This window comes from Psittacula echo (genome assembly GCF_963264785.1).
Source record: "Psittacula echo genome assembly, chromosome: 15".
Classification (NCBI taxonomy): domain Eukaryota; kingdom Metazoa; phylum Chordata; class Aves; order Psittaciformes; family Psittacidae; genus Psittacula; species Psittacula echo.
The window spans coordinates 1,803,250-1,827,841 of NC_137751.1; the positions used below are offsets into that span (position 1 = coordinate 1,803,250).

Consider the following 24,592-nt stretch of genomic DNA (forward strand, 5'->3'; position numbering starts at 1 on the left):
GAGGATACCGAACATTTTTACAATATCTCAGGAGCATAAGGGAAAGACAACAGGAAATGGCGCAAACTTTCCTACCCTGCACAGCAACAAGCCAGAGCAAAGGAGAGAGAAAAGAAATGTAGAGACGTGGCGCAGACGCAGTTTGGATCCTTAAAAAGTCACTAAGGAAGCCCCAGGGAACGCACCATGTGTTTATCCCAATGCTCAGAGGGTCACAGAGGAGTGGGAGCAGCGTTCAGGGGGTTCACAGATGCACTTTGCAGCAAACCCCTCCTCAGGGCTCTCTGCTGAGGAAGGAGGATGAAGATCTTGGTGGTGTTTTGCCCTTGGTTGGCTCCAGCCAACCCCAGCCTTGTCGCCAACAAACCTCATTCTTGAGCTGGCTAACGCTGCTCAGGGTAGGACAGCCAGAAGCTATCCCCTTGGAGGGATGAGCAGTGGGATGGGGTTTGTTGGCTTTGCTTGGACACAGCACCATGCTCTATCGGGATCATCAGGGCTTTGCTGGCAGAGCAAACAAAGCCCGAGCTTCACGTGCTCTGCAGAGCACTGGGAAACACCAGCCCCGCTGGCTCTGCCCAGGCCCTGGGCTGGTCTTGAGATTTGATTTCATTTGAACTTCAAGCTGTCACATTTGGAGAACCTTTGACTTTCCAATTCTTTTCAACCAGCAAAACGATTCCCTCCCTTGATTTTAAGCAAGCTACATACATGTGTTTATTACAGAAACCAGGGTAGGATAAGAAAGCAGTATTTCATGCTAATTCATGAAATCTGAACTGAACTTTTAATAGAAGAGCTCCACCTCATGCACAGAGTGATATACAGTCTGCCCCACTTTAAATGAGATGTTTTGCCTTTTGAACTCAGCAGGAGGCCGCTGCTTACCACTACTGGAAACAGTTTAAAAACCTGCAAGTCCGGCTTGTCTTTTGGGCTCCTTTTGAGCCAATGGTTTATATATCATGGCACCACATTCTTGCTGGGCTGCCTGCGACCCCTGGCAAGCCACTGCGTTTGAGAAGTCATCATTTCAGAAACTCACCTGGGTTATCCTCACCACAATAAGAGACACTTGTCCGAAATCCTGCGAAGACCACGGGCTGGTTTTGCTTTAAGTGGGGCTTGGATTAGGTCAGGAGTAACCCTCCCTTAGGAGCAGCTTGTAGACATCACTGAGGAGCAGCAATACTCACTCCTGGTGCCCAAAAAGAGTATTGCTGCTGAGGTGGGGGTGGAGGAAAGGTGTTGTTGCAGGAAAGCACGTGGCACCCAGTTGAAATGGGGGGCTTTTGTGTGCAAGCTGGAAGCAGGGGCATTGGTGGGGCATGAGAGCGAGGCACACACAGTGGGGACGTGTTGAATGAGACCCTATAGAGTTATCATTGCAACACACTTGGTTTTCACTGGCTCACTGAAGAGCTGGAACTCAGCGGTTATTCTGCTGGGTCATCTGTGAAAGTATCAAGTTAAATTAGCCACCTCAGAGCAGTGCCTTTTCTTGTTTTTTAAGCTCGAGGCTTTCTTAACAGTTTGGCTACGGGGCTATCAACAGTGGGGAATTTAGGACATTCTTTTCAATGAACCAGACTGAAAATATTTTGGTACAGTCCCAGATTGTAGGATTTTTCTTTTTTCCTCCCCCCCTTTAAACAAAACATCCTGATTCAAAGGAGCTTCTTGCAGACTGGGAATTTCCACATGGCCATATTGCAGCACTTATAAAAAGTGATTTAATGCCTGCCAACAACAAATACATTTCCAATGACACCACTCTGCGTTATGCACTATCCTACTTTGTGTGTTCAGTAAGAACCAGCAACCAAGCTGTCCGAGGCAGGAGGGAGAAGAGCGGTCTTCCTTCCTTTGCAAGAACTTTGTCCTTTATGGTTGCTCCTTGGAAAGCCTGAAAGGAAACAAGCATCACGGTGACAACACAATCCCTTCTGTATGTGTTAATCTGGATTTTGTTTGAACTTTTGGAGCTGACCTTGGCTTGAACTGTGTTAAAAATCCTGACTGGTGTGGACTGACTTGACCCTGCGGTCCCATTTGCCCACGGTGCCAGCCCTACCCTCAGCCCCTTACTTCAAGCCATTATTTTACAGACACAAAAGGAACATAGCATTACAGCAGATACAGCCAGCGGGCCGGAGCTGTACTTACGAGCGAACTCTTCTCTCATTTCATCCCAAAGAAGGTTTTTTTTTGCTTGCGAAAGGACTGACTGAAAACCAAGCAAGAAACTGAAATTATTGCTGCAGACTCTCACTTTTTATTAGTAGTGGTTTCCAAGCCTGAAGAGAGAGGAAAAGAAGGCTGCTGAGACCTGAGCTGCTGCGTTACAGTTATAAAAAAATCAAGCCCGAGACTCAATTTGGTATTTGGTGTTTGGAGATGGAGTAGGAAGAGGGTGGTCGGTTCTGCATCACTCAGTGTGGCTGGTTTAAGCTGTAAGAGTGCAAAAAGATTTGTGGGTTTAGCTGGTTTCCTCTCATTGCCATGACTCAAGCGGCTTCTATTAAAAACAAGTAGTGGGAAGGAAATTTCATAAGCTGACAGTCCCATCTCACTCTCTGCTTCTCGACACAAGTTGGCTGAGATATAGGAATTCATGTGGTTACTATGTGTGAGCCCATGACTATTTTATCAGCAGAGTTATGCAGTGCTAGTTTTGACTGTGCATGTTCAGCAGGGTACAGAGGTTCAGGCTGTTGTGCAGGTTCTGCAAAGCTGCTTATATATGATCCTGTAACACAACAGATGGAGGTGGGTGCCTCTGCTTCCAGCGTGCCCGGGCCTTATCCCACCAAAATCAGAGGGACGAAGAAGCAGGACCCCAACCAATACAAGGGAGCTGGAACCAGACACACAGAGAAGATGGTGCTGATTTTCAGAGGTGCTAAGTGGGTGCAAGGCACACTCATTTTTACAAATCCTGTCCTTGCACAAGGGGACAAGAAAGCAGAGACGCAAAACCAAGCTAGACTGGCTGCGTAACACCCACTGATGGCTTTAATTAAAGCCTTCAAGTTAGTAAATACGCACATTGTCCAGTCCAGGAAGATACACAAAGCCCACAGCGAGCCCAGTAACACTCCATGAACATTGCCATTTAAGCAGTTTCTTGTTTAACTTAGATTTATTCAATGACACATGCATTTCTGGACAGATATCTGAGTTCCAGTGAACAACTTTTATAACCAAATATGAGAAATTTGTGACTGCAGTTAGTCAATTAAGTACATTTCTAAAATACAAGACTAGAATAAAACCGGAGCAATAGAGGGAATTCTTCCAAAGAACAAAAAGAAACATTTCCATTTGTAATACTCCTGGCATGGGTGAGCATCAGTAGGGAAGGAGGGCAGCAAGGAGACGCAATGAGGAAGGAATAACATTATCAACCCTGTCCACAGAAAGTTCTCCAGTTTCCACTCTCTCCAGTTCATTTGTTAATGCTCGGCACTTTTGCAAATGGCAAGAGATCCTCTGAGTTATGGAGATTTCCTCCATCTCTCAACACGAAAAAGCAGAGAACAGTAGTGAAACCATGTGCTGGACCAAAAATGGCTTAGAAATATTTCCTCAACCAACCTCTTCCTGAACACAGTGAAAAAAGAAGCCGCAGAGCTATCAGGATCGAAGACGGAGTCTCTTCATATTGCACAGGGACACAAAGTCAAGATTTTGTGAGTATGTTTGAGGAAGGTTTAAGAGTCACCAATATTGACCAGGGTAATGAGAACCATCCAGTGCAGCGGTGGACTGGTGGGTGACAGACACATCGGGATTGTTCAGGTGGAGAGCGGCTCGTTACCCTGTCTGGATCTCTCCTTGGATGTTCGGCTCATTTAAGGGAAGCCCGTGGGGAAAAGGCTGAGGGGCTGGTTTTCGTTAGTCGGGAGGGGTGATCTGTAGCCATCGAAGTTGCGTGGGATACTGCCACTGGTGGAACCAGAGCTGTTACTGAGCGTCTCTATGCTTCCCTCTCGCTGAAGCTCTGCAATGGGAAGAGAGAGCAGGTCCTGGTTAGCATTTCAAATAAACCTGGAGCGCTGTTAGGCGGCTGCTTTACTGACAAATCTGTTCACTGTATCATTGCTCTAACATGTGCTCATCATCCATCCTTTCCAGGGGGATTTGACGAGTCACACCAAAGGCACCCCAGCTCCTGGTTCTACTTCTCTGCTGGGTTCAGAGTTGAGCTGCAGTTACACACCGCCCAGCAGAGCAGCCCCTTTCCTGGGGATGAGGCTGCTCACTCACGGCATGTCAGGAGTTAACAGTGGAGATGCTCATGACTGAACTGAGCAGGGTGAGAAGGGTATGGTGGCAGATGATGAAACGTCTCCTCTCTGCAGCAGTGCTGCTGGGATGGTAGGGAAGGGGGAGTGGCAGCAACACCACTTACTGGTGGTGTGTACCAGCGGTGCATAACCACTGTAATTCTCCATCTTGGGAACACCAGGGACTTTCCACAGCCCTTTACCCTGAGCAAACAGACAGAAATAACTCTGCTTTTTCAAGCCAAAGAGAAAATACCCCCTTTTCTACGTGCCTGAGCTGTGCCTCAAAGCAAAAGAGAAAGAAGGCCTGACTGAGGCTCTCCCTCTCCTGGTCACACACATCCAGACATCTCCCCTTGCTGACCTCCCAAAGCCTTTACTGCTCCCTAATCTTGAAACACGAGGATTTTTGTGTGTGCAGAGCATCATTTCTAACTGTGGCCTCTCTGTGAGCCACTTGAACCCAACAGCTGACTCAGTGGCAGCGTGCAGCAGCGCCGCTGGGCAGCATCACCCCGGGCCAGCACTCAGCGGCGGCATGCAGCGGTGAGATTAGGCAGAGCCCCACGGACACAACAGGAATCCTCTCCCAGACACGCAGTGACAGCCTACAAGGAATATTCTGGCGAGTTGCAATGCGCGGCCCTGAGTGCAACTTCTGCCGCCTGCTTCCGCGCAGCCTGCGCTGGAGGGGACGGGATGGGAATGGGAGCTTTGGGCAAATTCCTCTGCTGCCAAAGGGGAAAGAGGGAAAACTGTCTTGTGGTGGTGTGCATGTGTGCATGGGGGACAACCCCTAGAGGAGACAGGCAGCTTTTCCTGCCCTTGCAGCTGCGACTTTTGCTTGGATGGGGATGGAAAGAAGCCACACAGGAGCTGGAGGAGTGGTGGCCCCTTTGCTCTCCGCTAAATATGACCGCACCTCCGCTGTTCGTACACCTCTGTCTCATGCCAGGATATTTAACCATTTGTCAACACCAAACTTTGTACAACAGGACTCCATGATAAGGACACGGCTATACACAAAGTGCATGGCAAAAGCAGGAAGTTAGTTCTTCACTAAATCCAAAAGCATCCTCAGACACCGCTCCCATTTACTACCTGGGCACTGCAGTGACAGCAGCCAGGAGAATGCACACCTAGCAAATGAGGGTTAGGGGATTTAATCCTTGACTGTGGAGGTAACTTGCAATGGAGAAAATCTGCCCAGGATACATGAAAAACAGATCAGCAGGAAACCAGCCACCCTATAAGCAGTGATGCTAATGACATCAGCTGTATTAATCACGGTTTCTTGCCAGTATTTGGTGAAGGAATGTCCATGCCTAAACCTCTTCATTTTCCTCACATCCTCACTCTCCCATGAGTTCAGGAAGTAAAAACAGTAATTTAAATCAGAAATGAGTGGCGTATCCCACACTAATACTGTGCTTATCCTGTCTGATTTGAGGCTTTTATCTCCCCTTGCACACAGCTGGCTTCGGTTAAACGTCCCACGTCAGAGCTCTGGGGCGCTGGGCAGCCATCGCCCGGCTGGGCAGGATGGGGCTCCCCCGAACAGCGCTGGGGCTCCTGAACTCCTCACGGGGTGGCTTTGCTCTCTCTTTCTAAGCTGTAATTGATTTTCAGGCAAACGTGTTTTCAGCAACCGTAGCAAAAGGAGGGAGAGGGAAAGCATTTGTTCCCCTGGGGCTCCTGCGTGGCCTTTTCTGCCCCTCAGGCCGCAGGGCTGAGCCTGCCAGCTCCTGCCTGTCCTTGGCCATGCCGTGTCCTGCCTGTCCTTCGGTGACTTGTGTAGGGCTGAAACCCCGCCAGGATGGGATGTGGGGGAATTGGGGCTCGCACGGTGCCTTTCCGGGGGCTGCAGGGTTTCTGCAGCCGGCAGCACTTGTCACCTCTGCGGGGGACTGCCAGGGGGTGGCACTGCAGAGGCTGATGCCAGCCAGGGAAAAAGCATGGACAGAACATAGGGGAGGCAGAGCGGTGGGTGCACGGACGGGCTGGGGAGGCTGGGGTCCATCCCCTCGAATGCAGGGGCCGTGAGCCCCCCTTGCTGCTGTGGGGCATGGGGACCCCTTTCAATTAGCAACGGGGAGGGACAGAAGAGAGGGTAAAAGAGATGCAAAACCTCAGTATGAAGTGGAGAGGAAGTTTTCCAGCCTGCACGGAGCCCGCTTTGGGATTGGAGGGGTTCAGGATAAAAACCAGGGGAGCTCCCACATCCCAGCTGCCATCCCAAGCACTGCGGATGGCAAACTCACACATTACCCTGGGCAAACGAGTCCAGGCGCTCTCAAACAGCCTTACGTTGTGAACCCACTCGGCTCTGGAACTAATTACATGGCGAGGCAGACGAGCAATGTATTTTGATACCTAAGAAAGCACTGTAAACCTCCCGACCACTGCAGCAGAAAACACTGCTGTGCTCAGGAAATTGGGCTCTTGCCCTCGCCCAGGCCCAGCTCTCGTGTGCACGCCAGGTCACACGAGATGTGCAATTAGCCATTACAGGGTCACCACGGACTACCTGTGCTGCACATCTGACCCCTAGGACCACAGTCAGCACATTTTCCTATATCCCTCCAAATAAGTCCATTTTTTCCTCAGCTATTTCCTTAATAAAAACTATGCAAACTATTATTCCTCCCCCCAGATCTTCCAGCAGGCCTGGACCCAGCAGAGGCACATGCACAGGAACATCAATGCCGTTCTCATGAGAACCTCAGACAAGATCCGAACGGCTCCATCACATGGGGACACCTTTCCTGCGGGATGATTTCTGATAGACCTGATTCCTGGATAGACCCAACGAGTGCAGAAGGAGCCACTACACAGTGGGCTGTTGGGTGTCAGAAGAGGCAGGTCCCTACAGATGGTTGGCGCAGGCCGTGCTGCCCTCCCACTGTGCTGGGAAGGAGCAGCCAAGCTTGCAGCACTGCTGAAAAGGAGGTGAAATGCATCCGAGACCTAAGTGAGACGTGCCATATAACCGGTCAGACCACCGATGTGCTGGGAACACACCTGCTGAAGAACACAGAAGAGAAGGAAAAACCAGGATACCCCCATGGAAAGACAGGGACAAGCGACAGGAGAGCCTGAAGCAGCAGCTGTTGCAAAGGACCAAGGCTCAGCACCGCGCCAGCAGAGCAGGACATGTCTGCCCAGCGACTGATTTCGTTTACTTAGGTGGAGTTAGGCCAGGAATGGACTTGGCCCCAGCATGTCTGAGGGTTATTGTATCTGCATTCCCCGATGCATATACTGTCGAGATGTATTAACTTCCTTAAATGTACCAGTAAAACAACCTCTTATGATACACTTTAATGAACTTGTACAGTAGCCAACAAATTGTGCATCATATAAAACCCATTCGGCCTTATAGACTCTCTGGCTATTTTGTAATAACTGCAATTTGCTGCTTCTGAAGCAAGATAACCAAGGGTTGAGAAGTCAGGCTCTGCAGCAACCTAAATATTTGATCTGGGGGGGAGTGGGTGGGAGAAGGAAGAAAGGGGCCTCTGGGAGCTATTTATGGGGTCAAAACAACATGAGACCTGCTCTTCTCGTAGCATTTCCACCATCAAGGAAATGAAATACTGTGAGAAGACCAGCACTTGCATTATTTTGGCCCCATAAATGGCTCCCTGAGGCTTTCACAGGCCTGTGAAAAACAAACACAAATACAAATAAATGCTAATACTGGAAACGCAAATACTAAAACCTGCCCATGTCCCTGGAGGAAGCAACTCACAAAGTCCTGACTGCCCTGAAAACAACAACAACAGCAACAACGACGAGATGAAGGAGCAGGAACATCTGCTGAAGCCATGAGGAGAAAGTCACTTCAGGGGAGCTGGGAGCAGCCCTGCCTGTGCTTTTGATGGGAACAGTAATGGGCACCGCTGCCATCACCCAGGGTCCCAGAGCAACCGGGACTTTGAGGGCACATGCACTTTCCGCAGTGGCGAAGGCAGCAGCAGTTCAAATCCTTGTTGCTGCTGGTGTGGGGAGGAGTGGCCATTGGGAGCAGGGAGGGCAGGTGGCACGGTCAGTGCCTGGCTGGGTCCCCAGCCTTCCCTGGGGAGCAGCCACCTCCTCCCGCGGCCCTGCAGCATCCAAGGCCATGCTCAGGGGCTGTGGAAACACTGACACTGCTCAGAGAGCAACGGGGCATTAAAGGTGTTGCAAAGCAAACGCTGTGTGCTCTCTCCTTGGGATTACTTGCAGTGGGCTTCCCGGCAGACCAGCATTAGCGCAGATGATATTCCCAACAGCCTGATGGCTCTGTCCCTTGTTCTGCTGCCCAAGCCACTTGGCTCTCCCTGAGCTGGCTGCCAAAGTGGAGAGGAGGAGGAAGAGAAGGAGGAGGAGCTGCTCTGGGGACAGCAGTGCTGCCCCCTGACCAGGGCTGCACCCTCAATTCCAGAAAGCTCCAGGAACTGTCAAAGGACCCCATCAAACCCAGAAAGGTACAAAGCCCTGCCAAGCTTAAATGTGAAACCATTTTATAGGGTACATTAATTCAATGCCTGAAGAAAATCTATATAGCCCTCTTTTGCCCGGAACACTCATAAATTATGCTGCCTTTCTTATTCGTGCTCTCTCTGTAGTGGTCCACTTGAAGCCGTGGTATCTCCTTTATGTCTACTCAAAAATCTCATCTCCAGTGCATTATTTCTTCTAATGGTTTTTCCTTTCTCTCTGTTTGCTTTTCCCCCGTTAAGTACAGTTTCAAAATATCCTCCAAAATCATTTGCTGGAAGAGCTGACCCTTTCCTCTTACCTAGGAAAGGGCTGCCCAGGCTCCCGCACAGCCCAGCGGAGCCGCAGCCGGGATAAATGATACAATGACAGCAGCCTGATGTGTCAGGGCAGCGGGGAAGCGGCAGCAACTCTGAATACAAGAATTATTCTTCATCATCTCAAACTGTCACAACGCATTACCCTCAAAGCCGCAGCTCGCTGAAGGAGTGACCCTGGACTGAATGGGAGAGTGCTCGGGGAAAGAACTAATTGTAGCCTCTTTTCACACGTCAGTCACTTTTCACAGCACCAAGCCTTTCAAGCTCAACTAATGTCAAGTTCCCTTTTCCTTTTGCTGGGCTGAGTATTTCTGATTTTTAAGGATGGCATTTTTAAAGGAACAAGGTCTCTGGCAAGGGATGAGGCCAGGGACGGGAGGGGAGGAAGCGTCGGAGTGAGCGCACATCAGAAAGTCCATCAGACGCCTGAAGACTCGTTAGGAATTAGACAATTAACAAGTAGGAATGCAGGAAGTGGGGTAATGGCCAGCGGAGCTTGAATCTCCTTGATTTCATTTCTGTCATTCACAGCAATTGTTTTGGGGAACTTCCTGGGCTCCGCCATGCGCCAAGGAGGCTGACTGCCGGAATGTGCTTGCCCCTCTCTGAAGTTAGGATACAAGACGGGCATTTTCCAGCAGTGTGGAAGAGAAATGAGGTGCTGCTTGCTAAAACCACCTCTCTCGGGCCACGAGCAGCTTTTGAATGAATGGCTAAAAGGCCAAAATTAGAGCCTCATTTTAAAATCAAAGTTAATTTCCTTCATTCAGAGGAGAAGTGAGAAGACTCCCTGCAGATAGAGCTCTCGGCACAACAGCCTGGTCTGTGCTCCTGGGCATGCAAACCTAAGGGCCCTTCACAGCTTTTGTCTTTAACCAAAGTCATAAAATGTTCTGCAGCAAGGATTATTTTCTTTACCCTTCCATTTGCACAATGCCTATCATGGGGGACTCGCAGGACTGCTGGGGCTTCCGAGTGTTACTTATTAACTGTAATGAATAATGATTATGTAGCTTCTGCCATCTGGATTCTCATTCAAAAGGATCCTATAAAAAGCGAACACTAAAAGGCAATTTGTATGAACACAATGGAAGTCTCGAGGATCTCTTAAACTGTTTGTCATTTACACAACGCTCCCCCGTGAATGGATTAGTTAAACATTTTTATTTTACTCACTGCCAACAAGGGGAGTGGGACGTGCTCCCCGGAGGAGCTCACACCGGCCCCCAACACACAGCTTCCGCTCCCCTGTACGCCAACACGCACTTTTACACGTAAGCTCTCTGTCTTCTGGTGTTTAGACAACATCCCAAACTCAGCTGGACACTTCTGGCTCTATTTCTGCAGGAACATTTACTATGAACATCACAACCGGTCCTCACGGGAGCCAGTGCCGCTGCCTGGGACACGCACGGGGCAGCCCAAGGCAGAAAAGGGCTCAAAAGCTTATGTGAGGTTGTAACCAAATCGGGGTACAGAAATACCGCCCCTAACACAAAGGCTTGGAAACTGCATTGCTGCTACTGCAGTTGTAGGTTTTTCTTGAGTGTTCCTTTTTCTTTTAATGAAATGCAATTAGGCTAACGAGGGAGCTCTAATTATTAATCCATCTCCACTGCCCTTAGTTGCTGCTCTGAGGCAAGGACCTGCAGAGCTGGCTCCAGCCCCACTGGACCAGGGACTTGCCAGTGCTGAGGGCAGAGGGGGGCACTGCACCCCGGGGGGAAACCTATACATTTGGTATTGGGATAAGCAAGAATCGTTAATATTAAATTGTAGTGAAATGAAAGCACTAAGAACTCATTAAAGCTCTTAATTTTCCAAGCTCCTTTTAATTTGAGATGGCTGAAAAGAAATTTCTGGGCAAACGCAGTTTAACATTGCTCCTTTCCGATGGGAGCATAGACAGAAAGTCAGTTCCTAGCTTTATATATTACTTCAGTGTTTACAAGTTTGTCTGATTGTGATAATGCTTAAAAGTCAATTAAACGTGCTCTCTGCCCCAAGCTCCATGCCCTACTCCTGCAGAAGCCATTAACCTGTGCCAGTTCTCCCCATGCTTCAGCAACCAACACAGGCAGCTGTGGGGCTGATTTCCTGTGATTCTTCGGGTGACCATGATAGACCTGCCCCTAAAAAATGTCTCTTTTGCCCTTTTTTCCTTTTAACCCAGCAGTGTGAAAAAAGGGATACTAAACTCTAGTCCAAAGAGGAAATAACACAACAGCATCTGATCACTGAGAAACAATTCCTGTATTAGAACTATTACATCCTGCTGCAACCTGAAAGATGTTGAGACACCACAAAAGCACCTACATTAAATTTGCAAAGTGAAAAAGACTGGCAAACGCTGCCTGAGCAACGTCTCTGAAATCAGAATTCAGTGCCTATGTAAAATATTAGTTACTGTCAAACTATCTTATGATAACTCTAATGCTGAATCCACATAGAGTTCGTTAGTGCCATGCACTTGGAGATGAAACCTGGCATGTTGGAAAAGAGGTGGCAGGATCTAGCAAGGAGATGAGGAGGTACAAGAGGAGGAGATAACCAGGGGAATGAAGACTGAGCCGTCTGAACATCAGAGCCCCTCTGAGACAGCAAATTTAACTTCTAGTGCCTTATTTCAGTGCTAGGATGCCAAATAACTAACACTGAAATGTCCCCCATTATGAAATGGGGAGGACGTGCGAACTTACGTAAATGTCTGGGTTTACTTCAGGCACGAAGAGATTGTTGAGATATGGACAAAACGTTGCCATGCTTGAACTTCTACACAATTCTGTCTACCAAAAAGAAAAAAAGGGAAAGGAAAAGAAAAAGCAAAGCAGCTTGTTTTGTCCTTTAAAAAGAGAACCTGAAAAGCTCCATACAACTCGAGTCCATGGAATAGGAGACCCAAGACTGTGGCATCTTGCCAGACTTGACTCTGAGCGTTTTATGGAAGGTTAAAAGTGCACTAGATAAAGGACTAGCATTTAGAGGGAGAATATTCTTCATGACAGGCACTTTCACAATGACTCCAGTGCTTTTAAAAAATAATCTCAAGTTTCCTAGAGCTGTGTGTTTTTGTAAAGAGGTTTAGGATGTTTTCCTACCTAAATGGCACTTCAGAAGGATGAGCTGCCAATTTTAGCCAGTATGTGAAATTTCAAAAGCTGGAGCAGTCAAATGCTTATAGAAAACAATTTCCATAGCCCACCCACACCATGTAAGCCTACGAGTCCTTGTGCAAGGTTTGCAGAAGAGTTTTTGAAAGGAATATGCAGATACATTTAATAGGGTTTAAAGGAATTCTCTCTTACCTCATTTTGAAAGTCTCAGTATGTTGCTACTACAAACTTCTATAATGTACCTTATATGTAATACCCACTTTCCTGTGCAAGCCAGAGTGTACACAAGTTTTCTAATGTACTGAGGCAGAATTATCTTGTATCTTCAGTTACGCAAGCAGCACATCTGTGTATATCAGACCAAAAGTATTTGCAGAGAAAACACTGTATTAAAATTCCTGGGTTTGGTCTCTCATTCCCAGGGTTATGGGAATGCCTCGGATTGCTCAACAGTGACCCCTCTGTCAGCCTCCAACTCCACAAAGGAAATTCAACGTAATCTGCATGTTCACAACACCTACCAGCTCTGTGTCCTACACCCTCTGGACTCTTTGGCTCTTGCCTGACAAAGCTCCTATTCTTGAAACCACGATGCTTCTATCCAGAGCAAGTCAGGACCCAACGTGTGGATCTACGCATCCCTCTTCCCACCAGAGCTGGAGCCACTTGAGATCTCAGGGCTGAGGGGTCCTATCTCAAAGGTGGCTGCAGCAAAGCCACTGCACAGGAGTGTGATGATCGGGGGCGCCCAGGGAGTGCTGCGGGTCCCTCGTCCTCTCCTGGACTCTGCCAAACGGTCCCAGCAAAAGAGCTGGGAAAGGAAAAACTGCCTGAAGATCAAAACCACAAACCCAGTGATGACCTCAGGGTCTGGGCAGCCCCTCGCCAGTACGCTGAATGGGGGATTTCAAACACCCCTGGCCCTCCGAACTTCAGCAGTTTCATGTCTAAGACCTATTTTTTCCCCTTCTTGCGATGCTACCTCGGTTATCTGGCTTCCTTAATAACCCTTACTTAGGAAGACAAGGCAACCCCAGGGGAGGACAACTTCTGTGCTCGGAATGTGCCTCTGTGTGCATCTTGCATATGTGCATTGTGTGCTTCTGACACAAACGTACTGCTGAGTTCATTTTAGAAGTATAATATTACAAAGCAAAGTAATCCTGGCACAACTCCTAGTACTTCTGACATGAAGTGGCCTTTCAGGCCAGTGAGGAAAGCTACTGAGAGGCTCTGGGCTGTCTCCCTAGTGCAGATTGATGCTGAGGAGGAAGCTACAGCGGACTGGAATTTGGGATTGATTCAAAGGAAAAGTTAAAAGTTTGGGGGCAGCAGATGCTCAGCTGGTCCAAATCAGAAGAGTTTCACTGAAACTCACGAAGTTATGTCACCACGGACTCAGCCTTGTCTGCTCATCTAAACAGTTCAAGGCTTTAGAATTGGAAAAGCTCAGGTGGAGATCTAAGGAGCAGAGGTCTCCGCCTTTCATTTCCCTGGTGCTGGTTTTAGTGTTGCTGAGAAACTCCAAACCCATCCAAATAATCCTAGTTCCAAATGCAACTTATTTGGTCTATTTAGTCAATTATTTTAAAGATTATGTTGACATCGCTGCTTCAAGTAGACCAATTTTTGAAACAAAGAACTGATTTTACGGAGCACTCAAAGCTTGCAGTAGTGCTCTTAAAATCACATCTCTACCTAGATTATTAACTGAGCCTGGAAAAACAACAGGCCAACCCTGTGGGCTTGCGCTCTTGCAGGATTGCTTGAGGCTCTTAATACACTCTGTCTTATTTATATAGCTCCAAATTCTGATGTGAGACATAAATATGAAAGAGCCTTGATAAAAATGACATCCGAAGCTTCATCCGGCCCCCTGTTAATGGAGCTGATCAACACAGCAGTTCTCATGAAACAGGAAAGCAGCTGAAAATAGTAAGTTCAACGGTTTGATTTTTAAACCTCGTGCTTTCAAAATGGTTCCAAGCATTGATCTCAGTATACTTCGCCTTTTTAGTTACACTCTTACAAGCACTGTCAAACGTGTGAATGAGCTGCAGCCTGTGGACAAGTGCAGAGGATAACTCATGTGAAATCTAAAAGAGCTAATGGCAAACCAAGGTATTCCTCTGGCCACATCCCACATAAAAGGCAATTCCAATCATCTCAAGATGTGCAGATTACGCCTTGTACTCGGGCATCCGGCAGTGAAGTTAACGTAACTACCTGCTCCTCATGCTGTGCTCTTTTGCAGACACTTGCTCGCATTTTGATGGGTGACCAGCCATGCTGCCAAAAGATAAACCAAAGAGACAACAGAATCCTGGCACAATATAAAGATTTTTTGGTTTAAAGGGTGTAGACAGAAGCAGCGCTGAGTGAAGGCACAAAAACACACTTCAGATTTCAGGTTAGGTATCTGTTCCTGTACAGTTCACCTAGCCACTGCTGCCTCTGTGGCTGCAGATGAGGGGGAAGGCTGCTATGTTAATTTGTCTTTTGACTAATGCCTCCAAATGTTATTTCCACCTAAAAATGTGGCCTCAAGTGATGGACTGCCCAATGGGAAAAGCTGCTCTGCACGCCACGTGAGAATAGATGGGAGATGCCATCCATGGGAACTCTGTGCTCTGCCTTAGGAGAAATCCAGCATAGCAACAAATCTGAGCATCCCTCCGCAGCGCACCACATGGCACTGCTCCCGGGCGCCCAAAATGGTACCTGGCTGGGGAACTGACACCATTTCCATCCCATGCACCTCGACCAAGGTTCTGCATGTGCGCACCATCCCCAGCCACTCACAGCTCCTCACTCCCTTGCCGTACCACAAAGCCAGAGTAGAGGGAATGGGGCAGGTCCTGGCTGTGGCCTTCCCAGAAAAACATCTTTGGAAACAGTCTGAGAAGTGATACGGACCCTCTGTCTTTCACAACACCATCAGCTTTTGATGTAAACACAGAGTTCATGTGTTGGGCAAATACTGAGAAAGTCACTGACCAAGCAAAGAACAAACAAATGCCAAAATCAAATAAATGAAAAAAGATGGTACTTTAGCTGTGGGCTCTTCGGAAAAATGGGCCTTGCATAGGAAAAGGCAGTAACCAGCTCATGTCCTAGAACTGCTGTTTTACAGAGTGCGCAGCTTCTGGCATGGCAGGAGGTGACACACCACCAGCCAGCATCAGGCACTCCCAAATTCTGTATCTTTCACAACAGCACATGGGTGCTCATAAAACTCATCCCCTTCCCACCTATTTCTGATGGTGTGGGAAACGAATTCCTTCCTCCCTGGGATGCGGGACAGGCTCTGGGGAAGCTGCTCCCTGCCTGCGATGGGAAACGCCTTGGAGAACTCTCAGAGGCTCTCGCTAATGTCTGAGGAACAGGGAGCAAAGACTAAAAGGCAGCTAGCAACAAAAGCACCACCACCTTGTCTGAAGTGACAGGAGTGAAATGCAGACTGCAAACATAGAACTGGGGGAAAAGCTGTCTACATGTTTCAGAAGTTTTACTCTTTTTCTAAACTAGCTCACACATTACACTGAGCATGTAATACCAGTGATGTAATTTAAGAGAGCACCAGCAGAAACACAGCAAAAAGGAGCTGGTCTATTCCCTTTACGTCTTTATGTTTTGCCTTCTTCATTCCTTGTGAACACACATTTACACAGCACCATTTTCACAGACGGAATACACCTCTGGAGGTTTCAACTCCCTGCATGAACCTCTGCAGGGGTCCTGAACACCTTCCACTTCTGCTGGGGCAGCAGCAGGGATGGCTTCTCCATTTGCAGGATGCTTCCAACCGATCTGCCATTTTTCTTACTCTTAGGTTTTTTTGTCAGCCGACTGTGCACACGATATTGAGCAATAATGAACAGAGGAGGATGAAAACTGCTGCAGCTTGAGGAGTGAGCTCAGGATGTGATTCCTCCTCACCGGATGCCTGGAAGATGTCACTGAAATTCTTTCTCCCTTAGTGCAACCCGTGTGGAGCCAATATGAACTCTCAGCAAAGTGCTTAAAACCCCATTATTTATAATAACTGTTAAATGATGAGACATTGTTTACCCAGATCGCAAGATAAATTCTCACTTACAGAATGCTTGCCTGACTGTCCTGAAAGTCATCTGGTTTTTATTTAAATGCAAAATGTAATTAGGCTCCCAATAACACAGCAGAAGAATTCAATAAGATAGGGCTTTTCACTTACAGCTTAATATTAACATTTTCCCATAAATGTTAATGAATAAAAGTCCACTGTTTTATATATTATCCATGGTGGGGAGACAGCAGGCTAGGAATGGATGGAAAGCTAGTATTTTCATACCAGAAATTATGATGTATACCTCAAGGAGAACTAACCATTCCCAGCACTGCTGGGGACCTGGTGACAACACTGCTTCCTCATACGGCAGCCACTAGATCTGGCCCCACAGAACATGCTCCAGGGAGTCTCCCTCCTCATCGATCAGATCCTTCCCCAGCCAAAATCCCCTTTATTTTTCTTCTCTCCTTTTCTCCTGCCTTCTCTCCCCATTTCCCACTTTATGCCTGACCATCTCCTCCAGATACACTACGAGCATCAGATAGCTCAGGACATCGCTGTTAAGGATGCGGCTCTAAGCCCTGCTATTCTCAGACTCCACCATGGATAGCAAGGCTAGATTATCAGAAAAATCAGGTTACTATTTGTCTGATATTCTGTTAGAGAAATGTGTGGGGGTGATGAGAGGTGACAGCAGGGCTGCAGACTACAGTATGACGCTAGGAAATGATACGGCCTCTGAACAGGTAGGAAAAGGCCCTCGGAGTTGGAAGTGGCACTTTGGGAGTCCACTGAGAGACCTGTGCCTCTTGATGCCGAAGCATAAGGAGCAGATCCCCTGGTGAAAGAAGGGCCTCTGCAGCTGAGAGAACTGAAAGCTGCAGGGCCAGAGGGTTGGCTCACACTGGAACATTTTAATTGTTTTAGCTTTTGACCTTCCATTTATTGTTGGGGGTTTTGCTGTGTTAATGCTTGTTTTGCTGTTTGGTGACTCATACTTCATCATACCTTTCTAATCAGAAGTGTTCATTTAACAGTTCGACTGCTTAACAATTTAGTGCATAAATGGGTTTCCATTCTACAGCCTTCTCTCCCGTTTCCCCTGGTGAGGAAAATGCATAGTTTATGAGAGCTTTGCAATGACTTGGGCCACCGCCCTTTCACAATCCAAGGAATGGCAGATGCCCTTGGCATCAGCCTGATGTTAATGCTTTGCACAGGCAGGAAGGGGAGCCGGCAAATTGGATGCATGGCGTTTTTAAGATAACGAAAGGCTCAAACTTTCAAAGAGTTAATGCAAGATGTGCAGCATACAGAAACAGGAGCAGTTATCAGCCTAACCGTCCCCAACACACAGCGGGATCCTCAGGGGGAAGTGGAGTGGTGGCACCCTGTCTGGTCACAGACCTTCTGTCATCTCCACCACGACACAAGCCGCAGCTCATCCTTAAAGTGAGGGTCCCAGGGGTTACCTAAGGCTGCACGGGGATTTCAGGGCGCGCTGGCCTCCCCAGGGCTCCGATGGCAAAGCTGGAGCAGATCCCGAGGGACACAAGGGCAGCAGCAGAGCTGAGCAAAGCCTTCCCCCAGCTAAGCCAGGCTTTAGGAGCAAGCACCAGCCAACACTGCACACACCTAGAATCACTATGCAAAAATCAGCGGAATACTGCAGGGCTCTCTGGGGCTGCTGGGCTTGCGAGGAGGGACAGGAGCTGTCTTGCCTTTATTCTGCCACCACCTCAGCAGCTGCAACAAGTTTTGGCTCACAAAAGAGCCGTAAAAATACCAGTCCTGGTTGAAATGCTGGGAGACGAGGGCTCTTATACTTACTGAGAGCGAGATGAGTGCTGTAAGTCGTATCCTACATAAAAATACAATGCAAAGACTCCTAAAAGGCATAACAAGGTAATTATAGGAACTAGAGATGGAAAAATCATGTAGTCTCCTAGATTCCTGTGCCCTGCTCAGTGTGGGGCAGGCTTCAGAAGTTGGACTTAAAGAGAAGATTTAATAAACACTGAGAAATGTTTCTAAATATTTAGAAAAGCCAAAATAACAGATTTCCAAGCCAAGCTGTACAAACAGAAAATGAATTTAGAAAACTGTTAAAAATCAACAGCTTTTGCATGCACCAAAATACAGTCCTTTGAATAGCAAGCATCACCTCATGGGCATGATGCTGCAAACAGGGTTGTAAGGATGCTCAGTTCTTTGCAGAACCAGGCCTAAATGAATACCTACCGTGGCTTTCCTCTTGTTCCCCTTGAAATCAATAGCAGAAGCCTCAGTGATGCAAACAGCTTAATGCTTTAGGAGGTACTCAGCACAACAGGCAAATGTGAGCAAAGCCAAGCTAGACAGAATGGAGCTTTACATTTTCCTGTGAAATACTGGAGTATTGCAGTAAGAAAATTAATTTGCTTAATTATTAGGAGGGAAAAAACCACAAACCAAAGCAAACCAAAGCAAAATCTAACACAGGAACAAATCTCTAAGGAGACAGGGAACTGTTCGTCTGTTAACTACTTTAGACAAAGCACTGGAAGAAAAATGTCCAGTTCCAATAATGTCATAACCCGATTACAGCCTGCACAGAAGACCTAAAACACTTGCAGAACAATGAGTTAAGAAATTAAGTTTTAAATTGAGTGCTGGCCCTATCTTGTGTCACTTCTTTATATTCTAGTAGAAAGGACACTGCTGAGCTCATTTCATATACAGCAGCGCGAGATGCCTGGATGCAGACATCATTTAGTCATCTCATATATGTTTCTCCCCATTTCTTTCTCCAGGAGGAATGACAAATCTAGAAATGTGACTGCACTTTGTTTTATTATGATATTGATTTTTCTGCAAAGGGAAAGTGCATTTATCCCCCAGGTCTGTGTGCTGGCAAGAAAGGGTTAACAAAATGTTTATCACAAAGCTGGCTTCAGAGTTGAAAGTAATGTGATCAGTAATGAATTTTGTGTTACATTAGGTTGTATAAATGGACAGACAAGCGCAGACAACAAGTGGCCAGGAGTCGGGGCTAATCTAATGATGTAAAAATAGAGACAGCACCAATTATACTTGGGGCCAGCTCAGAGCTCCTGCAGGGACTGCAAATGAATAGGTACAAATCAAATTACTGACTAATAGACGCACTACAAGAGAGGGCAGTCAATGCTAAATACATTAGGGCCTTGTGACCTCTCTGCTCTGAACAGCAGAATCCTAAATTTGACTTTAAAAGAAAGAAAATCAAAGAAACTCTTGTTCCTTGCAGGAGAGAAATAGAACAATGTTATTTGTGAAATGATTTGAGACACTTAGATATTTTTTGGTTTGCTCCCCTATGACCACGTTATGTACATAACCCTTTGAAAGCTGACAGAGGGTTTGCTTTTAGAACAAGGAGAAATATTCTTTGTGCAAAAGTTAAGACCTGATAACAATACAGTTTTGTTACATACCAAAACATTTCAAAGCCATGTGCCTCTTTGTGGTGATGTTTTTAACTGCTACTTCACCGGCTGTGTCTGTATCAAAAATAAAATAATTCTTAAAAAAAAAATGCCTTGATTTAATAGTAAGAAAAAGAAAAGGAATCTCCCCACACCACAACTGATACTAAGCAAATGCAGTTGATCAACTCGTTATCAATGGCAGAGCTGTCTTATGGTATCAGCGCTCCCTTTAGTAACAGCAGCAGACTTTCTCTGCAAACAGTAACAAACCTAAATACACACCAGAAACATTTGTGGTATCAGCATTCATCCCCCAACCCCACTCCCTTCAATAATGGATGACCTGGAAGAAATTCCTGAAACTCCCAGGGCTGGATATGGAGATCGGAGAAGTGAAAAATGCCCTTGTTTGCCCTGGCAGGGCTGCTCCAGGGACACCAGCTTGGGCAGGAGCAAGCGAGAAGCTGTCCAGGGCAGCTCCACTGTTGCTGCACATGAGAAATAACTAATAAACTCATATTAAAATGTGTCCAGTGCAAATGCTGCTCTTGTCACCCACCCCTTCCAAAATGGTGGCTCCTTAAAAGCCTTGAATTTTAGTTGTTTTTTTAAAGCAAGGCTCTTCCAAATAAGCCTTTTGTAGGAAGAACTGCATCGAGCTCTTAAGACTTATTTGAGGGGGTAATTTAATCTCTGACCCTGGGATGAATATCCTGCAAGTTCAAAGGCTGCTTTTAGCATCAGTGTTATTTGATACACCAGTGTGTTTGCTGCTCAAGCTGATTGTGCATTGAACCTATGCAGAAATCTTTTTGCAGAAATGCTCTTTGGAGGGAAAATCAATTGTTCTGTGTTCCTATATCCCATGTCCAAGTGAGGATTGAGACCAACTGAGGAGAGGGAAGGGAAAAATTACCTTGGAAAAAATTAAAAGGAAAAGGAAGGAAAGAAGGAAAGATCTGAAGGAGGGAGGGAGAAGGTACTGATCAAAGCTCTAACTCTATACAGGGCTAATCCTATTCCTAAAACTGTATGTACAGGTACACCTATGCCCAGGTGGCTGCTGCTCATTTCTGGTCACAGCGTGTGACTACAGAGACTTTTTCTTTTGGAAAAGCCAGGAAGGGTGCTCCTTGCATGGGATCAGAGGGCAGAGGAGCACGCTTCCCACCTCAAGCCAGGCTTCACCTCTCCCAATTGCAAACTGCACACGAAGATTCCAAAAACCCTGCAAGCTTCAGAGGTGTCAAGACCCGAGTTAGGCTCAGGCTGGTGTAACCACATGGCTCTGGCTGCGAATGAGGATCCCAACTGCCTGAAGCACCAATCCTGGGTTTCGTGCAGGCTATTCCCTAACAGCAAGTCTAATTAGCTCCACTTACTTACATCCCATTAATCAGGTTAAAGAGTTTGCTTCAACATATGAGCTTCCTTCATCACATTATGAGTTTGGTCATGAAATCTGGAAGGAATCCAGATGGTTTCTTCCAAGGGCCAGGCGCAGGGTGCTCTGTGCACCTCACTGCTGGGTCACTCATTTTCCATGACTGGCAGACTTGGAGTTTTGGAAAAAAATGAGCCATGCCTCTATTTTTTTAGCTGAAACTTCATAATGGGCATTAAACACTTTGCTTTAAATTCTTTAAACTTCACGGGTTGTATAAACCACGATGGTGCCCATTCTTCCCTGCTCAGACCTATGGGCTCGTTCTGAGATGCAAAATCTGGGGGGTGCTCTGCAATTCTTGATACGGGCTCTTACTGCAAGTTAATGTGTGTTTCTGAGACAGGACAGATTATTTTGCTTCATAAACTGTAGTGTAAACTGAGCCATCACAGGGTACTGGACTTCACGATGAGTTAAAAAGAAAGACACATGCCCACAAAAACCAATTCTACCCTTGTATATCCACAGAACAGTTCTGCCACTTGCAAAATGCTGCAGCAATGTGCATTTGGGTGGGCTTTGTCAAAATAAGTTAGATATGAATATAAGTACAACATTCAGGCAGGCAAATTGTAACAGAGAAGACGCAGCAGATGGGCACGGAGTGGAATCATACAATGCAAGCACAGCAAGCCCCATCCTGCCCCTCCAGCGCTGCCCAGGCTCCATCAGCTCTTTCTGGCAAAAACCCCAGGGGTCTGACAGTGGCAGCAGCACATTTATCTCTAAAGGAAGTCTGCAGTATTGCCTATTCTGACAATATAACCTGAGCAGTGATGAATACTTATTTATCTTATATATTGACAATTCTCCCTTGGAAGCTGTCTGTTGTGTTCGCCTCCTAAAGAATAAATCTACCCTTCTGCCACTGTGCTATGTGCTTTACAGTAATAAACCTGAGAAAATGTAGAGAATGGGTTTCGACTTGGTAAATCATGTGAAAGTCAAGCCTGAAGCTGTGCCTGAATTTAACATCCAGCTAAACCTTTCACCCAGGTCAAAGGAGGGAGGAGAAGCTAGGATGAACTCCCAAGGTTAAGAATATCTTTCCTCTTGGTGCTTCAGGTGCAGAGCTGAGAGTTTCATGCTCACTGCTGCTGCCCTGGTGCTAGTAACTCCTTCCTGGGACCAACTGTCAGATCCACTGGTATTCCTTCACACCAGCCTACATCTTAAGTGGTTTTGACCGGGGGACAAGTGACTTTGGGTCCTCGGGATACACACAGACCTCTGTAGGAAGAGCCCACATCAGTATCACAGCTCCAGATGCCGTCCTCAGCCCAGAGGGAACAGGCAGAGAGTGCAAGGGGAATCTGTCTCCTGGGCTTCAGCATACTTGGCACAGAAACAGGGGATAGCCACAGCAACAGTATTCTACTGTTACATATATATGTATTTCAGAAAGCATCCCATTGCTCAGACTGTAAAGCTTTGGTGCCCTGTTACAGACTAGTTTCCAATATTATGCCTCGAAATGAGCAAAATACCAAGAAATGTACTTGTGGAAAGAGGATTTGCTGATTACAGTATTTCTGGAGAGAAAGATTTCTATCCTAGGCTGCCAATTTCTGCATGTCCAGTTTGAGTGGAATATGGTCCGAGATCTTTGTCTCCTGGAAGCACAGCTCCATAAATCACAATACCAGCTTTCATTTAGTATTTTTTTGCTTTGCAAATGCAATGTGAAGCTCCAGCACATACTCAGAAACTAAACTGCAAACGTAAATACTGTGGCTGCTTGAAAACAAAGCTCTGCAAGCAAAAGAGGTCACTGACCACTAACATTCTGTGAGCAGACCTTGCTGCATCTTTTTTTCAGTGAGAGTTTGACAGAAACTGAAACGGCAAAAACATATTTTTGCATCTTTGCCAATTTACGCCTTCTTTGGAATGAAATGTGTATCTAGGCTGACAGCTTATGTACCACAGACTCCACTTCAGATAGACATGGGTTGTCTGGATAATTGGATAACAAGGAGGAAAGCTGGTTTTCCAATCAAGCCAACTAGCTGGATGACTGGAGTTATCATTTAGGTCACAAGGAAAGTAGATTTTTGGGGGGTCATTTTCCATACCTGGTTCTTCTCCCATCCAGTGTCCGACAGCCCCTGGCAACTAGTCAGAGGTGGAAAAGACCCATCAGGCCATCCAATTCCCTTTCCTTGCAAATGCCAGATTATTCCTCATGTTTTTAGCATCCTTCAGTTTGATTTTTCCTCTATAACCAGTCGGGTCATTTCTGCCTCTGCCCATAGTCAGGTCCACTGAACCAGTGAGGTGTTGCCAACCCCGCTTTGCAATGCAACATAGCAGGTAAGAAACAAAGACACTGCAAATATCTACTCCTCAAAGTGGTCTGTGTACCATGGGCATGTGTTTCCTCCACACTACGGCAGCATATCAGCCCTGATTACTATATAAATCTATGCGTCAGCTATGTCCTAACAGTTAAGGCATTGAAAGAATCTATTTATCTCTTGCCATTAAGTGCATGTCAGGACCAGCTGAGCACTTGATAAAGTCTCACTGTCCACCCTACTGCCCATTTTGTCTTTGTCCACACAGTGGACCCAAGCACTGCACGTACACGTTCCTTCACATTCAGAGTAAGAAATTTTCATTAATTCATGTTTGAATAAGGCTTTGCAAATTCCATTAAATCTCTGCAAAATGTGTTTAAGGACTGAAGGCAAGGAGCTGAAACAGGAGTTAAAACATGCATAACATAAAGGCATGCATAAGTTAAAATAAGTCATTTTTGGGTTATTAGAGGGAGGTTTATAACTTATAACTTCCCTAACTTTGAGTTCAATGCAGAAATATAAACACTGTCTTTGGAACCAGTACCAATATATAAATCAACTACCAACAAGCAGATGTACAGTGTTCTGTTTTGCTGAACCCTTTGCTATCATTTCATTGAGGTGAGCGGGCAGCAGAGAATCCAAGGAAGAAAACTGTTTTTCTAGGGTAGTTCAGTTCAGGTTTGTTCAGATGTAAGCGGTCTGGGGCGAAGTGAAAACTCCTCTATTTGTTATGAGCCGAGAGAGACACCTCTTCCTTGAAGCAAGGGTAATGCACCTCCAAACTTATCTTTCCCCATTTATTAAGCAGCAGACAGATGCTAGCACTTTGCGGTGCGCGCAGGCTGACAAATGGCTGGCTGGCAGCCTGCCGCGAGTGCAGCCACGCATGCTGCAGTGAGCAGCCGACTCCCCAGGCAAGTGCATCTTCCCAGGTATCATCTGAGCAGGAAAGAACTTTTTATGGCCATCTGGTAAGAAGAAGAGCTCAAGAGCTGTTAGGGTATGGAAGTGGAAAGGGCACGGGAGTTCACAGCCTTATCACTAGGTTTTCTCTGCTGCACTGAGTCACCCACCACATGCCCAAATCCCTGGAATAAAGTGTGTTAGTGGTAGAGAGAATTCCACAACAGGCAGGAAA

General features: G+C 46.7%; 1 protein-coding gene across 4 annotated transcripts in view; it reads right to left on the bottom strand.

Moving 5' to 3' along the window:
* Window positions 1–3,154: 3,154 nt before the first annotated feature.
* Window positions 3,155–24,592, bottom strand: part of BCAS3 (BCAS3 microtubule associated cell migration factor) — a 363,502-nt gene continuing 342,064 nt past the window's right edge. For 2 of the 4 annotated variants that reach the window (XM_080629979.1, XM_080629982.1), the window contains 2 exons: window positions 19,708–19,773; window positions 3,155–4,003 (listed from right to left, as the gene is read on the bottom strand). In XM_080629979.1, the coding sequence (XP_080486105.1) occupies window positions 3,855–4,003; window positions 19,708–19,773 (215 nt within the window). In that variant the 3' untranslated portion in view covers window positions 3,155–3,854. The remainder of the gene's footprint in view (window positions 4,004–19,707; window positions 19,774–24,592) is intronic. The other 2 variants (XM_080629980.1, XM_080629981.1) reach the window with 2 other exon arrangements.